The following is a 20,579-nucleotide window of genomic DNA, read 5'->3' as shown; positions in this document are numbered from 1 at the left end:
GGTGAAGGATATCACCTGATCTGGTCTGGTGACCCAAAAAGCAAGACGAATGGTGTAGGCCTCGCGCTGAACGCTAGAGCCAAGAGATGCCTTCTCTCCTATAAACAAATTTCAGATAGAATACTGATGGTTCAGCTCCAGCACAAGCATGGAAAGTGGACAATTATTGTATGCTATGCTTCCACCAATCCTAGTCCTGCGGAAGTAAAGGATCAGTTCTATGCGGAGCTCTCAGCGACCCTGTCTAGAGTCCCACCCCACGACATCGTCACTCTTCTGGGAGACCTTACCGCGACGGTTAATGACAGGGAGGGGGTGTGGAGAAGTGTTCTCGGCCCTGTGACTCCAGATTCACTGAATGACAACGGACAAAGACTCCTCCAGCTCTGCAATATGTATAATCTGGTTATTTCAAACACGCTCTTTCAGAGACGAGATATACACAAATACACTTGGTATAGTAACGACGGCCAGACAAAGAAGATGATCGATTATGTTATGATCTCGGGTCACTGGCGCTCGTCAATAACAAATTGCCGGACTTATAGGTCGACCGAGCTTGGAAACACAGACCATAGGATGGTAGTCGCCACACTCAGGCTACGCCTGACAGCACAAGGACAAGAAAGACGGCCTCCCAAGCTCGATCTGAGTAGTCTGGCTACATCTGAGATGCAACAGAAGTATGCTCTCGATATTTTTAACCGGTTTAGCTGCCTCCAAGTTCTGGACGACCCTGAAGTAGCCTGGAAGTCTTTCAAAGATAATATACTCGATTCTGCTGTCAGTACCATTGGCCGCAGCAGACACAAGAATAAACCCTGGATATCCCGGGAGACTCTGTCTGTAATCGAGCTGCGCCGAAAGGCCCGCTTAGCAAAGAATATGCCAGAGTACAGACGACTCAATGGCCTGCGCAATAGCCTACTGCACAGTGACAGGAAGACCTTCGTCGACAAGAAAGCCAGCGATCTTGAAGATGCCTCAAGAAAAGGAGACACCTGCTCCCTCTACCAACACCTCCGCGAGCTGACGGAAGGGAAGACTTCCACCGTGAGCCGTGTTTTTTCTGCTGACGGAAGCATGCCGGATGACGATGCAGGCCAACTATCTGCCAGGAGCAGTCACTTCTCAACGCTTCTGAGTGCCGAGGCAGTTGCTCATCCCGACCCTGATCTGATTCAAGCAGCAATGACCACACCCGAGGCTACTTCCTACCTCGTATCGCAACCATTTACCACCTTTGAGATTCAAAATGCTGTAAAACAGTTAAATAATAATCGAGCCCCCGGCTTCTGTGGTATTTCTGCAGAACTCCTCAAGTACGGGGGTGCAGTGATGATTCTGTGGCTCCAGATAATCTTCTCAGCTGTATGGACGACGGAAAGCATACCGAATAACTGGCGTGCTGGCATCATATTGCCGCTCTGGAAACGTAAGGGCAGCCGTCAAATCTGCTCCAACTATCGTGGGATGACACTTCTCTCTGGTCCTGGTAAACTCTTTGCCCTCTCAATCCTGGACATGTGTTCCACCTTTTTCCATAGAAAGAGAAGAGTCCAGCAAGCCAGATTCTTGCCCGGCAGGTCGATGATGGAGCAAATATTTACTGTGCGCCAGTTGATGGAGAAGACGCGGGAGATCCACCAAAAAGCGTACATCGCATTCGTGGACTTTAAGGCTGCCTTCGATTCTGTTGATCGCCGCTGAATTTGGCTGATACTAAGAACTACGGGTCTACCCAAGAAATATTGCTCACTCTTTGAAAAGCTGTATGACGATACAGAAGGCTACTTGCAAGTCATTGGAAAACGTAGTCCCACATTCCCGGTGAAGAATCACGTCCGGCAAGGTTGTACCACCGCTCCCGAGCTTTTCAACTGTGTCGTAGACAATATTATGACCAGCACGATGAATCACCTTCAATTCGGTCTTCAGTTCGGGGACCGGGTACTCTCTGATGCTGACTTCGCCGACGACATAGCGCTAGTTGCGAGCACCGTCGATAAGATGGCCAAAGCTCTCCAGGTACTCTCAGAAGAAGCCTCGAAAGTTGGACTGAAGATCAACTGGCAGAAAACCAAAGTGATGCTCCTTGAGCCCCCCACGTCCCGTTCTACTTTAAAGGAAGTCAACATCGGAAGCAACCGAGTAGATGTGGTTGAAGACTTAACTTACCTGAAATCTATTCTGTCGAATGATGGCTTGATCACAAAAGAGCTTACATCTCGAATTGCCAAAGCTTCAGCACTTGTTGGGAGGCTTAGCAGCATCTGACGAAGCCGCTTTACCAAAATGCGCATCTACAATGCGTCAGTCAGCACCGTCCTGCTGTATGGAGTGGAGACGTGGCCAGCTGCCAAATCTATCCTCAGCGCCGTCGATGTCGCTCAGACGAAACATCTCCGATGAATCGAAAGACTTCACTGGACTGACTTCGTTAGCAACCAGACTCTCCTATCACGTACGGCTCAAACTCCTTTCTCGACGCAGCTCGCCCAGCGTACTGTTCGGTGGTACGGCCACCTCCTTCGCATGCCACGCGACGCCCTAGCACGGTTCGCATTCGACTTCGACCCCACCCTACACGGTTGGAAGCGACCCAGAGGACGCCCACCCACTAGGTGGAAAGACAAAGCCGATGAATTCCCCGCCAAGCCCACATCCCGGTGGAAGAAGCTGCGATCCTGGCAAACAATAGGTCAACCTGGAGGTGCCTCGTCTCATCGTTCTCTACGCTGAACCCTCGGCAGGAGCCTTAAGTCAAGTAAGTCATAACCATGTTTGTATCCATAGCCTACAACCCAAAACATGCAATATATCACTGGGAGTGAATACACGTCAACCATTTATGTTCTTAAGCTTATTTGAGCTTGCCATGTTTCTCGTATTTATCATCCATCTACAGACCATTCAAACAAAGAAGATCTAGCACTTCCATACATTCTATTGGCACAAATAATTGTCAGGAGTCTGAGACAGAATAATAACAATAATAAGGGGTTTTATTTGCATTAAACAAATGAATACATCAACTGCCAGAATCAAACTTGTCTAGGCTATATACCCGTCAAAAAACCCTGATGTTTACATCACCTATTAACAACAGAAAAAAAAAACACGGAAAAACCTCCTGCAACTTAGTGTGACTCATAAAAAAAAACTTTAACTAATTACCACCGTTCTCTCACCACCACCCTCTCAAAACCAAAAAAAAAAACAAAAAAAAACAAAAAAAAAACAAAAAAAAAAAAAAAAAAAATCGCTAAGAAATATTATACCTTCCAAAACACAGAGATTTTAACCTACTCCTAAAACTAGCAATATTTTGCTAGGTTTAATAATTTGCTAGATATTCCAGTTATTTTAGTGAATCGTCGCATTCCGTGCAGATTAATGTTTGGTGACAGGGACGGTTTTCTAGGTCATCTTGTCAACACTACACATGTCAAGAGTGGCAACCTTCCAGAAAAAGGAATATGTAATTTAAGTAATTGGTCTTGAATATTAGCAACACAAAAAGATTTAAAAGAATAGGGTATTTCTTAAATTTACAGTAAAAAAAAAAAAAAAAAAACAACAATTTTTCATATTGCCATAGTACTATAATTACCATTAAAAGGATTCAAAACCGAGTAAAAATTAAATCAATAGATACCTTCCAGGACACTCCAGTGAGAGTTCCAGCAAGACCCCATGGAGCCAATAGCACCTGCGTACCAAGCTCACTATGCTGAGATGCAACAAGATGAGAACTTTGAACACGTCTAACAGCAACCTGCTGTCTTACATCTAGACTGCAAACAACCGTTGACTCCCCATGCAGGAAATAAGTAAAACTAAAGGCCAGATGACTTGCATCAGGTGGAGTAGGAGATGACGCACTTGGATAGGGTTGGATGAACCACCGTCCTAGCCTTACATAGTCACGGGCCAAAAGACATCTTTCAATGAGGTTATGCAGGGCTTTAAAAAGAAGTGTACGACACTCATAACTTAGTCCTTCTTCCCACGAACCTTGGCTGAGGGTACCAGACTGAGCTTCATTACCTAAAACAAGAAGATATGAAATACCTAATCATAGGTATACACTGGGCGAGCCCTTCAGTTGGTAGGGATCACTTGAACTGACTTTGGGTGGAGCTCCCCCTCCCCTATATGCATCAAAATGTTTAATGCGACTATTCGGCTGTATAGAATCACATTAGAATTTTAAAGTAGCATTCCACTCGGGTTGTAGAAAAACCAAATGATTCCAATATTTGAGTGTTTTCAAAGTGAATCATAAACTTTTACACTTATCAAATTTTATCATAATGAACTGTCAGTACATACACCAAGCATTTTATTTTTCAGAAGACTGATAGTTCAACTTTATTCAGACCAAAAAGAGAGGAACTAAAAAAAGTAAAAAGAAAAAAAATACCAATTATGACAAACTGGACATTACTCACATCCTGATTAAAAAAGAATCGAAGTTAACCTAAAATACAGTTCAGGACAGATTAATAGCTTTAGTTCAATGCTTATGTGCAACCCTTGATATTTTCCTTCAACCATCCATGAACATTAAGATTTTACTTAAAAACGTACCCCTAACTACCCGTGGATTCTATAAAAAAAAAAATCCTTTTGATAAAACATCATTTAAACGTCTTATCGTAGAAGATGAAAAGGATGAGTTTTGAAGTGACTTGTTGACAAACACACTGAACAGAGGTTTGAGAACGAAAAAAAAAGAAAAAAAAAGAAAAGAGCTGCTAAGGCTGGAATGGAGCCCCTTGAGAGATCCCACATGCTATTGCTTGAAAGACACAAAAGCAAAGCATGGGGATCATAAAGTTTTATATGCTTATTTATTACCTTTGCATATTATTTCACCTTCATTCCTGACAAGGAAGACTTAAATTTTTAACTCAAATATAAAAATCATAAAAAAACATCAATGAACAGGACAACAATGTCCAATAAAATCATACTAAAAATTCTTAATTACATCCAAAATACAAAAACTGATGTGCAAACACATAAAGACATTAAAATTAAATGAATTGGTTGGTATAAAAAAAAACATTTACAAAGAAAACATTCAATATTTTAAGTATTACCCCTTACTTAAAATTTTCTACAATCTGGAAGCAAATTATCCTAATGCTTTAAAACTCATCCTAGGGAAAATGCAACTAAGCATTTCGGATGCTCCATAGTCAATTCAATAATAGTGTATCAGCTTAATAAGGTAGTGAACAAAACAAGCAGGATAAGATAATTTTGCATGCAGGAAAAGCTACGACATGCCTATGTCGCTAATTATGATAAAACTGATTTTCTATTACTAAACAACAGAGGGTCATATAGAATCATCACAACATAGATCATTCAGAATACCAGGAAAAATTATGCTATTTGGCAGAATATCTCCAAAATACTGTTTATTTTTTTAAAAACAAGAGAATTTGCTCTCAGGTCACGAATCCACAATTTCATTACTGTCATTTGAAAGGCATAGAAAGTTTTAATTAAGTAATAATACAAACAAAAAATTGAACTTCAAAAACTCTAGAAAATGGCAATTTCAGCTTAGTTTGTAATCTTTTACTGAATAGTCCTAATGTCCAATCCAAGTGCCAATAATATGTGATTAATCAAAGTTTGAAAAAAAAAAAAAAAAAACCTTGAATCAGAAGACAGTTATTCTGTTAAAAAGTTTAATGGAACTGTAGATAAAGGCAATACTTACAAGCAAGCAAATCTGGATGGACAAGACTTGCAAAGTCTGGTTCTTCTCCATACCAAAATATCCAGAGCTCTTTGGGTCCATTAAGGAAATTCACTGGTGCTTGTTGTGGTCCATAAGGGTCTACAGGCGGCAGCACTCGTCTCCACACACAAAGTAATTCAGCCTAAAAATCATACAAAATAAAATAATATATATATGTATGCATGGGCGTAGGAAAGGGGGGGGGGGGAAGGGGAGGGCAGCTGCCCCCACCCCCAAGAACTTCAAATTTACGCTAGATATTAGCGAGAACTTTTCGTCTGTTGGAATTTTTTGTTGGATGTTACCTGATAGATGGTTGAAAAAGCTGGAAATAAACAGAAGGTTCCAAATATCGTTCCCTATATCGATATTTACATTTCGATATTTAGTATTGATTTTTGGTCCGATATATAGACAGGACATTGGCCAATGATTGGCTGGTTTTGACTTGTTTAATTCTCCAGGAATTGATTCAAGCAATAAGAAGTTGCTGAGCATGCCAAAGCAAAAGTAACTCATTCAATACCATCCTTGAAAAAGACAATTAGAAATACTCCACACATCATCGATCCGGAGTAGAAATACTCCAGATCATGTACGTCAGAATCGTCACTCTAACTGTAACTCTTGTTGCCAGAGACACGCCTTTTGCTTTTTAGTCTTTTCACTTGTCAGACTTTCTTCCGTTCCAGGACTTGGGCTTTTTAGCAGATACAGCTTTTATCCTAGCAGTAATGCATTCTTTCATTAGGGTGTCAGTGAGAACTTCTGACTTTTTCATATTTTTTTTCCTGTTGATTTTTTGTGATGAGCCTTTTGGAAAGGGGTTTGCATGGATGATCTCTTTAACAAATCATCTGTTGACCTTTGCTTCTCATTTACAGACAGAACCCATTCTGCGTCTGTTTCAGGGTTTATGTTAAAGGAGTCTAAATGTCGCACAGAACTTGCACTGAGCATAGAAACTTCTCTGGCAAGTGCTTCACTAGATGTGGTAGGCATCCTGTCTGAGACAAATGACATGAAGAACTGATGATCCTTGAAAACATCTCTGTTTGTAGTGTAGACACCACTTGCTCTGATTCCACTAATTATATTCTCAGGAGTGAAAACCTTTGGATATGCTTTCCCCAGCAGCTCAGCAATGCTATACACTGATATAGTTTTACATTTGCGGGCAGTCATAAAACTTGCGGTTTCCTGGTTGTAGTAGTCCTTAAGGCGCCCCATGACTATCATTTCTAGAGGCTGTAGTTTGTGAGTAATGTGGGAAAGGACAGTTAAAAGGACAATACTATTTTTTTTTTAGCTAGATCAAGCAATTCAATGGGTATCATCTGATCTAGTGTTCTAATTTCAGAGGTACAGGTGACTGTCTGGAGGGTTTGGCTTGATTGATAAAATGCTGCAAGTAAAGCAAAGAAAGAGAGGCAGTCATCCAGCCAGAAGTATTTTCTGAGCTGATTATGATGGTTCCTGGTAAAGCTCCCCTGAGTAAAATTTCCGGACACTGTTTTTGTGGGGAAATAAGTAGAGGAGGGACTGTGCTCCCAACACATTAACGCCAGCACAAATCGTGGTCAACTGACCTCTTTCTGCTGACGTGACCTTCCCTACTTACTTCTGGCCTCGCTTTGCAATGATTTTACCAGGCTTGTGGATTTTTTCAGACCTGATTCGTCAAAATTTCAAATGTCTTGTGGTCTGAACATGTGTTTATTTAGGCCTTGCTCCAGGTTGTTAAAGAAAGCTCCTACACTGTGAAAGTTGAAAGCATTTGTCCGTCATAGGCTTGTACTTTCTAGCGTTCTTACTGATAGAGTTTTAAGGCAATCCATAAAACCACGGTACCAATCTTTACGTGTAATTCCTCCACTGTCTCCACTGCCTTTGCAGTTCTGTTATCCGGTCCTTTTGTACTCTTAATAATGGCATAAGTGTATGCAAATTTACACGCTTCTATGGAAATACAGTTGAAAGCATATCAGCTATCATTTTCAAGTAAGTTTTTAGTCTTTTTTCTTGTTCCTCTGTAAATATTTATCATGTGTTGTAACAGGGTGTAAAGAAACTCAGGTCCGGACTTTTTAGAGGGATATTCAGCATCTCAACTTTTTTTATGTAGTCTTGCAGCGTTCCTCTAAGGACACCTATGGCACTTCCAGAGAATCCAACTGACTTCTTGTAGAATAAGACAGAAACAACTCCTGTTTTATTTTCTTCTGGATCCCAGTCACCTTCCTTTCTTTTCTCTTCCATTTTACTTTTAAGCATTTTATCTTGAATGAAATTTAACAGGAAAAAATAGAACTTCAGTTCACCTACTGTTCTGACAGGATTAAACAACGCCAGAATTAACACAGTTTTGGGTTTTAAGCTTGCCTTCAACCTTTAATTATGCTGTTTACACAGCTTTTACAAGCATATCCCACTTTTGGACACCTTGGCACAGCATGCCAAATTTACCCCGGGTATTGTGACCAAACATATTCGTAATTAGGTGTAGGCTTTCAGACAAAATTGAACAAAATTCCAGAGTTAATCACCATAAAACCTGATCCAATCTGGTATTTTTGGTAAAAGTATTAATTAAGATCAGACATTTTAAAAACATACACTGCCATCTGTCAGAGCTTTTATAATCCACAAGAAACCCCATAGGTTTTTATATTGAAACTGTTTGCTTTGGCTAAATGTGGGCTGGTCTCCCCTATACAAATTTTGATATTTAATTTTGCCCAACTGTAAACTTTTGAATTGAAATCTTAGAAGAAGCTGTTATCTAACCATAATATGATTTGTGTCAAATCGCTTTTGTGGTGTTTATGTTTTCTGGAAATTGGAAGTAGGATAGTGGGACTCTTATATTATACTGTTGCAGGAAAAGTAAAACATGGAAAATGTTAAAGGCTGAGTCTTAGCGAAATATAGAATGACTAGTTTCTAAAGACCTATATTCAAAGGACCTTGGGAAATATTAGTAAGACCCCCACCCCCCTCCATCACAGAAGCGGCTGCCCCCCTCTACACAAGATGCTGCCTACGCCCATGTATGTATGTAGCCTATATATACATATACCAGGCATACATATATATATAATATATATATATATATATATATATATATATATATATATATATATATATATATATTTATAAATTTATGCTATGAAGAGGGTATGTTATGCTGACTTGCTCTCTCCTAAACTTTTTGTGATTTCTCCATACTTACCAATTAATATTTGCAATACTGATGTTTTTAAAACGAATATAAAACATATGACAACATTTAGGAGTTGTTACCACATGGGAAAGGTAAAGTATAGCCTTTTTGTGATTTTTATTTACACATTTAGTACTACTTCTAAAGAGTACATTTGGTCCTCATATGTATTTTGACAATTTGATCAGCTTTGGATATGCTAGTTGGGTACATATGCTAAAAATTGATTTTAGGAGGCAAGACGATGGAGGGGGGGGGTTGGAAGGGGTTAAATCGGGGGAAATACTAAACAAAAAAATTTTGAAGGTGAAACCACGAGTCTAAAAATCTTCCCAGGGAAAGACCTGAAGACAATAAACCCATAGCAAAACTCAATAGTCAGAGTATATATGCAAAGCATATCTGCTAATTTTATAAGCATGAAAGGTTATAAATCAAAGTTCAAATAGGGATAAAATCCTTTTAATAGACAGTGATAAATTTCACAAAAATACTAGATATTTCGGTCACATATGCAGTGACCGTCATTGGTAGTAATACTTACTACTAAAGAGTATTACTACTGATGACGCTCACTGCATATGTGACCAAAATATCTAGTATTTTTTGCGAAATTTATCACTGCCTATTAAAAGGATTTTATCCCTATTTGAACTTTTATTTATCATCATGGAAAGGCAGTGTGGTCTTCAAAATTATCTACAGCATGAAAGGTTGTACACTCCCAATGTAAATAGGAGTTGAAGCTTTAATCCAGATGCAGGAGTCTGATAGTGGCTACTTGAGTAACCACGTTTATTTGGTTTGAAAGCCCCTTTAGTATTTTAAATGACAGACAAAGATAATCTAACCTGGTCAAGGATTCTGATTAGTGGATGGGATTTTTGGCACTCTCTTTTAAGGGGTTTCTTCCACTTAATTGAACAATATGAAATATAAAATTGTATGGCATAATCATTTGATAAGTAAGAAACACTTACCCAAGCCTAGTATCTAGCACCAATGGCATATTGTATTGTATATATTATTTTAATTCTATTCAACTGGTACAATTTTTATACCACTTATTTAATTTTACATAATTGATTAGTCTGAATTCTGAACAAAAGAAATTACAATTTACTGCAATATTAGAATAAACAGTGACATAACCAGACTTTACATCTAGGATGATGAGTAACTAGAGATATGAAATTTTTTGCAACAATTGTTAATATACATTTTAGATCTACTTGACCACTACCAACACCCTTTCAGATACACTAATATTTAGGTAAAAATTCTAATATTTCTGCTTCTTGTAAGGAAATGGTCAACCGAAAATCAATGCATTACCAAAAAGTTGGAGATAAATTCACAAAAATGTGTGTGTATGTGGGGGGGGGGGCCAATCATTTGTTCCTTTCTTTATTTAGAACATAAAAGATTCAAGATCTAGGGTAGACCATAAAATCAAGGATGAGAGTAGTTGTCCCTGCCCCCCAATTGATACTGCTGCTTATAAGTATGTTTTAAACTTTAGGTTCTCATATATGATGCACTTAAGACCCTCTTAGACTGCAGTAATAGCCTTCTTTTTACAAAAAAAGAACATAAATATGTACTTTTGCTCAATTTTATTGTTATTTTATATACACGAGTTGCATACAAGTGGAAAATTCATACATAGCAAAGACAATGGGAAAATTTATTAACAAAATTCTAGCTTTTAAATTTTTTTTTTGTGCTAAATAATTTGTAAGTTCATCATGCAATACTTTCAGTTTTTCTTCTGGAGGCATTCTACCTTTGTACACCTCCTCCCAATGCTTCACCAATGAGGAATAGAAATTATTCACAAATCAATACAAGTCTTGCTTATATGTGTAATTCAATTGGTATGTCAGACTCTACTCAAAGTGAAAAGATGAAGAAGCAAAGAATTTTGATGAGAAGACTTTAAACATAAAATAAATAAACTTACCTGCAAACATTTTGAATATGAAGATAAAATAAGATCATTATGAGGCTCAACTGTCCTGTTAGCAAACACTCCATTTCCTTTATGAGACAGCCTCCGCCATCTTATGCCACCAAGGTCAGTCTAAAAAAGAAAGAAAAATACGGTAGACATAGCCAACCTTTTGTGCTATCTGGGTCATTAGGGTACATTTAAATAAAACAATATGAAGCAACAGAAAAAACTTGTAAAACATAAAACATGTCATGCTATTTTAACATATAGCTTGTTATAATTCTATCTAGTAAATTTAACATATTCTTTGTAGAACAATTTGAGTTTACAATGTTATTTTAGCATATTTACTGTTACAGTATATAACCATGACAGCTTCTTTTCAAATCAATTGGTGTCTTTTTCAATAGACATTACCTTAAATTTACCTTAAATCGCACTTGCTTGCGATATGGACGAGTCCAGTGTATGCCAGTTAGTGATGATAAGGCCGCGGGACATCAGCTTCATCCCATTGCATGAGCCATAGTTTGGTTTCCCATTCCTTATCAAGATTGGCTTTGAAACTGTCAACGGATGGTGAACTCACTGTTGCTTGGCTCAGATCGTTCCAGAGGCTTATGATGCGGTTGGAGAAGAAATGGTTCCTCTTCCTTGTATTAGCACGTTTCTGAAAAAGCTTCGCTGAATGACCCCTGGTTCTTGACAACTGGGCAGGCTGAAAGAGGTCCTTGTCGTCAGACTTGAGCAGTTTGTAGGTCATTATCATATCACCTCTTCGCCGACGGTGTGTCAGAGTTGGTAGCTTGAGGCTCTGCAGTCGGCATTCATACTCTTTGTCTCTGAGCCCCTTTACGCATTTTGACGCCCGTCTTTGGACAGACTCGAGAGCCATCTGGTCTGTTTTATTAATTGGCGTGGCTGACACACATTCCAAATTCTAATCTCGGTCTCACCAGGCTCTTGTAAAGTTTTGTGATTATTACAGGGGATCTACTTGTCATTGTACGTTTGATGAGACTGAGAGTTTGGTTCGCCTTTGCTACTGCAGCTCGGGTGTGGCAGTTGAAATTAAGGTCTTCGTCTACAACGACCCCCAGATCTCTTTCAGAGGGACTCTCAGAGAGTGGCTGTCTCACACCGGCATTTGCTGACATTGAGTATTGACATCGTGGGTTATTTCTTCCAAAATGGAGAACCTTGCACTTTTCGACATTACTTAAAAAATTTATTGGTGGAGTTTGGTATGTGCCTTCTAACTCCCCTAAACAAGGGAAGCCAGCAGGCACTGGATATTGTACAAAGACATACCACCAAATTCAAAAAAGACAATGATTACCCAATGCATCTCAAGGGGCTTAAGCTTCCCACCCTCAGCTACAGAAGGAAAAGCAGAGATGTTATTGTGGTTTACAAGCTAGGGAATTCTGGAGGATTCCCAGTCCAGTTGCATAATACTGCCAGAACAAGATGCCACCTGATGAAGTTATGTCAGAAGACAAGGAAAAACGAAGTTGAAAAACAACTTCTTCTCAAATCATGTAATAGGCTTGAAAAAGAGAATCAACTGGGCTCATTGTTCACTTAAAACAGAGTCCAAACAAATTCTGTGTTTTCTATTTTCTCAAATTCCAAACTCTGCCCAATAGTTTGTCATTTGAAACCAAGCCCTAAGAAAAACACTGTTTTAAAGCTATTTGCTATACCATTTTCAATTCTATTTATCACTGCCTTAAAATTTTGGTTTCCCTTAGAGTATTATAAGCAGACATCACTTTAAATCTTCTTTGATTGGAGTCAAAGAAACACCAAGAATATTCTTGGGAGGAGTCATCACAACAGAGAATAGAATAATGTTCATCCAACTTCCCCAGATTAAGTCCCCTTTTCACAAGTTGCTGAGTTGGAGGGCCAAGACTGTATTCAGGGAGGGAGAGGGGGGTTAAGGGGTTTGACCCCCCCCCTCCAAGTGTTTGTCCAACTTGTAAAAACACCATCAAAAATTAACATAAATTTTATTTGTTTTTGGAGTTTTTTTTTGTGTACCCTCCCCCCACCCCAAAAAATCCTGGATAGGGCCCTGTGGAGGGCTTATTAATAGCAAAAAAAATTAGAACACATGTAGGGCTACAACACATCAAAGATTGACACTGCTAATAATTGGGTAAGAGATGGAGGCTGGATCTCATTGCATTTCATAGATATTGCCATAGCCCTTATTACCCCACAATCAGCTGGTCAACCAAGAATATAAAATAGAGATGCCTAGGATAAACTATGCCAGTCAATAAGTGAATAGTCAGCCAACAACCTCTTGTGAAATAAGATATTGGGTGGACATCATTATTAGGTAATGAGTAGTGGAGAAAATTTGGCCCAGCAATGCAGCCTCAGTGGCTACAATTTGAATCCAAAACTTTGCATAAAATATTATGTTATTATTTATGGGATGAAGAGAACTATTTCTACATTTTCATGGGAATTCCAGTTTAATATTCTTGATTTTTGTATTGCAAGCTGGTCATTCTGTCCTGTTAATTAGATATATATATATTTTATGTCTTGATAAAAACAAATCTGTGCAAACTGCTCTAGTAACAGCTTATATATATCCTAAACAGATAATTTAAATAAACAAAGTGAAAAATTTTTTAGTAGAAAAATAATTCATGACAGATGGGGATATGCTCTGAGAGGGAGAGCCCTTTGGCTGGTTTGCAACAGTAGAGATGTGCATGCTGTCTTGGTGTACTGTAGAGGACCAAAACCATTTAAATAGTATGTGGTGAATCAGATACAAGACTTTTGATGGATGACAAACAAATCAGAATCTTTACAAATTCATACAGAGTCTTTGATGATGTCAAGGTTAAGTGAAGTGCTTCAAGGTAGCATCATTGGCCTGATGCTCATCAATACCAAATTTAATGACCTGGTTCTTATTACTAGCAATAGCATCTATTTATATGTTGATGAGTCTGCAAGTTCCTGCAAGCAGACTTAAACCACACTTGCTCTTGGGATAGATTTGGCTATTTAACTTTAACACAAGTAAATGTAGAGCTATTAATTTGGAATATAAAAGCCCCAGACAAACATATACCACAATTATTAGCCCCAACACCATACACACAATAGTCAGCAAATGAAGAAAGGGATCTTGGCTTTTTAGTTGACTCAGATTTTAAGTTCAGGTTCCACTTTCACTAAGTCTCAGCCAAGGATTCTACCTCAGCAGAATCCTTGAATTGATAAAAGAAAGGGATTGGTAAATTTAATCTTTAGGTAGGTGCCATATTAGCAAATCCAGTAAATAAAATGATGCTTCTGTGCTGGAGTGTCTTCAGAAATGAACAACCAAACTTATCCCAGGCTTGTTTTATAAGAAAATAGGGAGCCCATCCCCCTTGATTCAGTTATTCCAGCAATTGAGATAAAAAAAACCTTCATCACTTTACCATACATCTCAAAACTTAGCAATAAACACAATCTCTCTGTTTCTTTCAAAGTGAACAAAAGTTGAACATTTTTTTAACTGAGGAAAAGATAAAACTGACCATGTACTGGGTAGTGGTGTCTACTGAGTCCCGTGTTCATGTGGGAAATTTTACATTGGTAGGACCCATCAACAATTTGGTGAACGTTTGCAAGAACACAAAATTTCAATAGATAAGTCCCTGAGATTGGAAAATAAAAATGACAACTTTGATTCCACTTTGGCCCTGCATATATTTGAAAATCCTACACATCTTGTTGTTTTTGAGGAGGCAACTTTAATATCTACTGTAAATGGCCTACCTCAATCTTTCAAAGAGGTAATTGAGATAAAAAAAAAAACATATAAACAGGAATTTGGCTATAAATAGAGACACCGGAGATATTTCATTAAGCCCAATTTTTAACAATTTAATACTAAAAGACGCAATTAATATTAGCATGCAGTCAAATTTAAGAGAACCTATTTGCATATCTAATGAAAACTGAAATTGCAGACAAGCAAAAAGTATTGCAAGGCAAAACATTCTTGCTCAATCTCTTTGGTAAATCCTTTTTTCATTGATTTCAGCTTGGTGTTTCATTCGTTCGCCTCTTGTCGAATAAACTCCAAAAGGTTAGATTTTTTTTCTTTTTTGTTTTTCACTGAGGACAACTTGGCAGAGGTCCTTGTTGAAATATTCACTTGTTCTTTGTCTTCATGTTTTGCCACTGGCTGACAAAATCCTTGTTTTCTCACCCTCTTTTGGTATTATTTTTCATTTATCATTTCCTCTCTTAGCTTCATGTGATGTGTTTGGAGATATGGAGGGTGTGGGAGGGGGGTTAGTTCCACTCCAATCACTTTGGCTATTTTCACTTATTTCTTACTTAAGCAGTGCTAATGTGCTGCCTATGACTGCCCTGCACAGCTTTTGCAGAGTTTGGAAGTATGTTTCTGCATTAATAGTGGTTCCTTATTGTATGAATTTGACCAACAGTACAGCATGCCAATCCCAAAACGCTGACACTGTGATTTTGCGCCAGGACAGAGTCTATTAAGCCTTCACCTTTACAGGCAACTGCATATCTCTATTTCATGCTCTGTTGCTTTGATTTGGGCATGATAATGCAAAAATTGATGTTTCATCTGCAGTTATGATCTAAATTAAGAAGCCCTACACCTTCTTCATGAAAATGAGTCAAGAACTGCATTGCCTGCTCAAGTCTTTGGTTTTGTGGTCCTTTGTTAGGAGTTTTGGGACCCAATGGGGACAGTTTCTTAAGCTGTAGGTCTTCAGAAATAATTTTGTAAAGCACTGACCCAATACCTCAGGAAATTTGTTTGATAGACTTGTTATTGTGAAGTAACTGTTCTCAAAAATACTCACTTTAACTGAAGCCACCAAATTATTTGTAATGAAAGAAAGGGAACTGGAGCAGTCCTTTGCTCATAGCAGTATCACCATACACTTCACAAATCCATCAATGAATTTCTGCAGCAGAAAGGTTCCTTGCTGACAAAACTTTATCACTAAGCAAACCTCATACATGGCAAGTGTTTTTTTGTTTCTTCTTGTTTTATGTTTATTCATTGCTCTATAATTTACTTTGGAAAATACTTTAAACGGTAATTTCCATTGGCTTACCAAAAGCAAAAGAGTTATAATATCTTAAGCAGTTTAAAGCTTTTCATATATTTTTTTTTGTTGAGAAATTTCAATGCAAATTCAAAAGAATAACTTGAACAAGAGAATGACACATGTCACTTCTTTAAATGCATCTATATGATTTCCTCATGGTTTGTCTTTGTTATAGTCCTGAGTATGCTAAATTATTTGCCAAGTAGCAATAAGTTAAAATTGTTAGTTTGTGAAAAGTTTTGGAAGTGAAAATTGTACCATAATAGTTGATATTAAAGGCTATAGAACTGATGAGTCCTGAGTATGCTAAATTATTTGCCAAGTAGCAATAAATTAAAATTGTTAGTTTGTGAAAAGTTTTGGAAGTGAAAATTGTACCATAATAGTTGATATTAAAGGCTATAGAACTGATGAGTAAGTAAATATTTATCCTATTCTATTCCTTCTGCTGTATATAAAAGTTTAATTGAATACTAAAGAAATTATTGTCTGAGAAACAATTATTTACTGTACAGTAAGCAATTATTACAAGAAAAGAAACCATCATTTACTTTTCAGACAAGGTTTCTTAGAAATAATGGCTGAGCAGAGTGGATGGTACTCTTAAAAGTCTAATTCACTACTTAGCTAAACATAAGTGTTTATACTTATTACTTAGCTAAACATATTCATAATCTACTAATCATAATGCTCTTCTGCTTTTATGTGCAACCCTTTTTGGTCTAAAGTTATGATAGTTAAAAACTGATGTCTAGCAAAGCATATATGTGAAGGAGGCTTAAGAATCATTTCCTGACAATGTCTGACAGTGACTTTCACCAAGCTCAACTATTTCACTTAGATATTCAAGAATGTTTACACAGAAAGAACTAGCAATGAAAGAATTATGAATTTTCATAATTTCAAGTAGATTCTGTAATGGTATTTATTTCTAAATTATTGAAGACCATAAGCCAACTTATCTTTATTTAAAGCTAAAACCATCTTTATGCCAAAGCATGGCATATATTAAATACATAACCTAACCTAACCCAACCTAGGTACCTTCTTCCCCCTTAAACCCCCAAAAACAATAGTTTAAATATTGTAAATGCAATGACAAACCATGGTTTCCAATCCAATACTCTATTAAAAGAAACCTGTTTGACTAGTTTCTTAAGCATCTTACCTATATAATATGATGCATGTGTTACAGATAGTATATAAGTACCTTATTTTTCTCACTATGAGCTTAATTAGGCTAAAAAGATTATGACATAATTGCTTAAAAAATCAGACCTATTTAGTTCTAATCTGCAGTTTCACTCTAAATTGAACTTGAAGCATAGTCTAGTTTTATTCCTGTATGTTTCTGTCTATTCATGTATCAGAACAGCTTTTGGTCAACAAAAATCTTCTAGACTAGCCAAGGCCTATGCTATAATTTTACCCTAGGAGTTATCCTAGCCAAGTTGTTAGTGTACTAGACTTGAAATCCCAAGGACAGTGGTTGGTGTTGCTAGATATTTGGTTTGGAATGGGTATCAATTGTGTGACTATAAGCTCAGCCAGAGTCAACCCAGTTCTAAATGGGTACTTGGAAAAATCTGGGAGGGGGGGCAGAGGATTTGTTGGATGATTCCATACATTATACTCTTAGCCAAAGGCAGAAAATCAGGAGATTGGTACCTGCACTATGAAGACCATTGGTCAGCATGCACAAATGTTAGGGACAAATGTCAAACAAATTTTAGGGACAAAAATGACTATTATATTTGGAAAGAGCATAAAAAAGGCATCAAGTGGTAAGTTTATTTATAAGTCAACAATATGAACTGCAAAAATATATCTAGATGGTTCTTGGGTGTTTGTTTTAAATGATTTTCAAGACTCAAAGAAAAGACAAAATAGTGAGGATAAAGGTGGTCCCCTTGGATAATATGTTAACTGGTATAATTTGGTAAATTTTCAGCAGTTCATATTATTGACTTACAAATAAAGTAAACATACTACTTGATGCCTTTTTGTATGCTCTTTCCAAATATAATAATCATTTTTGTTGGAAATGAACTTTACCCCACTCCTATATATACCAATTCAGGGTATATATTTGCACAGTAGGGGGGGAGGGTTAAAGTTTAAACTTACCTCTCATTTGCATCAGAAATAAACTTTACCCCAACCCTCACCCTTAATGTGCAAATATATACCCTGAATTGGTATATGTAGGGGTGGGGTAATTCATTTGCAACAAAAATAATTGTTATATTCAGAAAGAGCATAAAAAAGGCACTGAGTAGTGTATTTACTTTATTTGTAAGTCAATAATATGAACTGCTGAAAATTTGCTGATAATTTTGCACATTATGAAGTAAGAATTGTTTTCTTAACATGTCGGTAAAATTCTACTTTAGCTACTTTTGACTATCTTAGAAAGGGGTTAGGTTAAGAAAATGAAACTTTCAGGGATGAGTCTACAGGCTAAAGTATGTCCCGGGAAGGTATTTTGAAGTACTGACCTCGACTCCTTCTCCCTCTAGAGGGTCCTGACCTTTGATGACCTTTAAAAATCTGTGAGTTATAGAAGTGAAACCTTGCAAAATAGATCTTCTGCTTAAATGAAGCATAACAAAATTGTTTTCAGCTGCACAACTTTGCTCAATCTCAATTTATAATGTTTTAAAGATATGCAAATACTTTTCCTAAATTTTGGAATTAAAACATTGATATAGCTTAAAATTATGCTCAAATAACTAAAATTGCATTTTCAGAGTTAAAGCCATAGAGAAAGAAACTGATAACTGAAAATTATGGTGAAATGTTTTGTCAAAATTCCAATAGGCAGACATATCATGTAGGCAATTTTCAGGACCCTCTAGAGGGAGGAGTGGAGGTAGGTGCTTCAAAATACCTTCCCAGGACATTCTTTGGCCTGTAGACCCATACCTGAAAGTTTCATTTTCCTAACCTAAACCCATTCCAAGATGGCCAAAAGTAGCTAAAGTAGAATTTTACCAACATGTCTCCTTATGACCAGTACTGGTCCCTAATTTATACCAAATTTAGACTCAAGTCATCCCTACAGCCTGGTCTAGGCCTATTTAAATACAATTAGGCCTATTCTCTTTTACAACACTTGTCTTAGACTTAATCTGTCCCAGATTGACTCTGCCTATGATCTGAATATGTTGTTCTACCCTAACTTTAAGATAGTGTAATGTTTCCAAGATTGGAAAACATTTTCCAAGATTAGACTCAAGCTTTAAATATGTCCAAGATTAGGCTCCACTGTCATCTACCAGTATATTTGAAGTTGAGGGTTATATATTGTTAGAATATTCAAACTAGGCTAATAAAATGCTTTTTAAAAAGATTCTGATAAATCTAATGATAAAACAATCCACTTTCTAGGTGGTATGATGGTGGTTTTACAATGATTTAACTGTAAAAGCAGTGATTAGTTGTCCAACTATTGGGTATCTTACCCAACTGATTGCAACCAATAGCCTAGACCATCATTATAGGATAGATATACATCATCACTACCTTAAAACGGAGATAATTTTTGATGCTTTACTTAATGGCTTTTCTCAAACCTAAATTGTTTGAAGAGAATAAGCCTGTTATATAGGCTGGACAGTTCTTACCAAGCTAAACAAATTTGTATGACAATCTTCAAGAGTTGCACGATTGCTAAAGCTTGGAGCCTGAGTCATGTTTTATCCATGATCCTCCTTTACACTCTTATAGTCACAAAAAAACAATATTTAGGTCAGAAATATATAAAATTTAGATCATTGACTTTGATCCTACGGTAACATCAATGGCGGATCCCAAGCCTTTATTTGATTGGATGATTTGAGTCACGTGAAAAAAATAAATCCCCGACCTTTGAAGTTTGGGATAAACAATGGCTTTCTCTAAAGCATTCATAGAAGTAACAGAACAATTAGTCTGTTTGCTGTACTGCCTTTAAAAAACCAGTGGAAATTGACATATACCATGGATAGAATAAGGTTTACAATTTTATAGTTTGCCTGAGATTGCAATTAGGAAATTTAGCTGGTATATTTGCAGTTTGCAACATAATTTAGCTAGGATGAAAGTGAATCCATCACTTGATGCCTTTTTTTATTTTCAATGATTGTTTCTGGAAGAATTTTATTTTGAGCCCCTAATAGTGCCCCAAAAGGTAAAACATTCCATAGTTACAAATAAACATGTTTCTAAAAATAACTGTCTAGGCTAGGCCTAGTGAGAAAAAAATTTCATTTGCAGATGACTCAAGAACACTAGGATAATTATTATTTTCCTTTGTATTAATAGTAAAATTTTGTTTTGAAAACAAATTTGTAGAATTTTAAAAGAGCCTGAAACCTCCAAAAAATGTCATCAAAGCATAAGTGGCATCATTTTTGAGGGGTTTCTGACTCTTTAAAAATTTCTGTAAATTTGTTTTCAAAATAAAATTTTACTATTAAGACTAAGGCAAATAAGGTAAAATCAGTTTAAAGGCTTTTTTCTATCTTAGGAAGTAGTTGAGTT

The 20,579-nt window shown here is 37.1% G+C and overlaps 2 protein-coding genes across 5 annotated transcripts in view; one reads left to right on the top strand and one right to left on the bottom strand.

Moving 5' to 3' along the window:
• skd (mediator complex subunit skuld) overlaps positions 1-19,857 on the bottom strand; it is a 75,553-nt gene extending 55,696 nt beyond the window's left edge. Inside the window, exons 1-4 of the mRNA XM_089098110.1 lie at positions 19,682-19,857; positions 10,948-11,067; positions 5,741-5,903; positions 3,659-4,050 (exon numbers count right to left, since the gene is read on the bottom strand). Of these exons, the coding sequence (XP_088954236.1) occupies positions 3,659-4,050; positions 5,741-5,903; positions 10,948-11,067; positions 19,682-19,750 (744 nt within the window). The 5' untranslated portion in view covers positions 19,751-19,857. The remainder of the gene's footprint in view (positions 1-3,658; positions 4,051-5,740; positions 5,904-10,947; positions 11,068-19,681) is intronic.
• Positions 19,858-20,013: 156 nt separating this feature from the next.
• Positions 20,014-20,579, top strand: part of LOC148946107 (phosphatidylinositol 4,5-bisphosphate 5-phosphatase A-like) — a 49,280-nt gene continuing 48,714 nt past the window's right edge. For all 4 annotated transcript variants that reach the window (XM_089098108.1, XM_089098106.1, XM_089098107.1 and 1 more), the window contains exon 1: positions 20,014-20,050. In XM_089098108.1, the coding sequence (XP_088954234.1) occupies positions 20,037-20,050 (14 nt within the window). In that variant the 5' untranslated portion in view covers positions 20,014-20,036. The remainder of the gene's footprint in view (positions 20,051-20,579) is intronic.

The sequence above is a fragment of the Artemia sp. Qi Xiang Cuo genome, chromosome 12, assembly GCF_049724085.1.
Source record: "Artemia sp. Qi Xiang Cuo chromosome 12, ASM4972408v1, whole genome shotgun sequence".
In the NCBI taxonomy this organism is placed as follows: domain Eukaryota; kingdom Metazoa; phylum Arthropoda; class Branchiopoda; order Anostraca; family Artemiidae; genus Artemia; species Artemia sp. Qi Xiang Cuo.
Note: the sequence above shows the minus strand (reverse complement) of the source record. Positions and strands in the feature narration are given on the sequence as shown.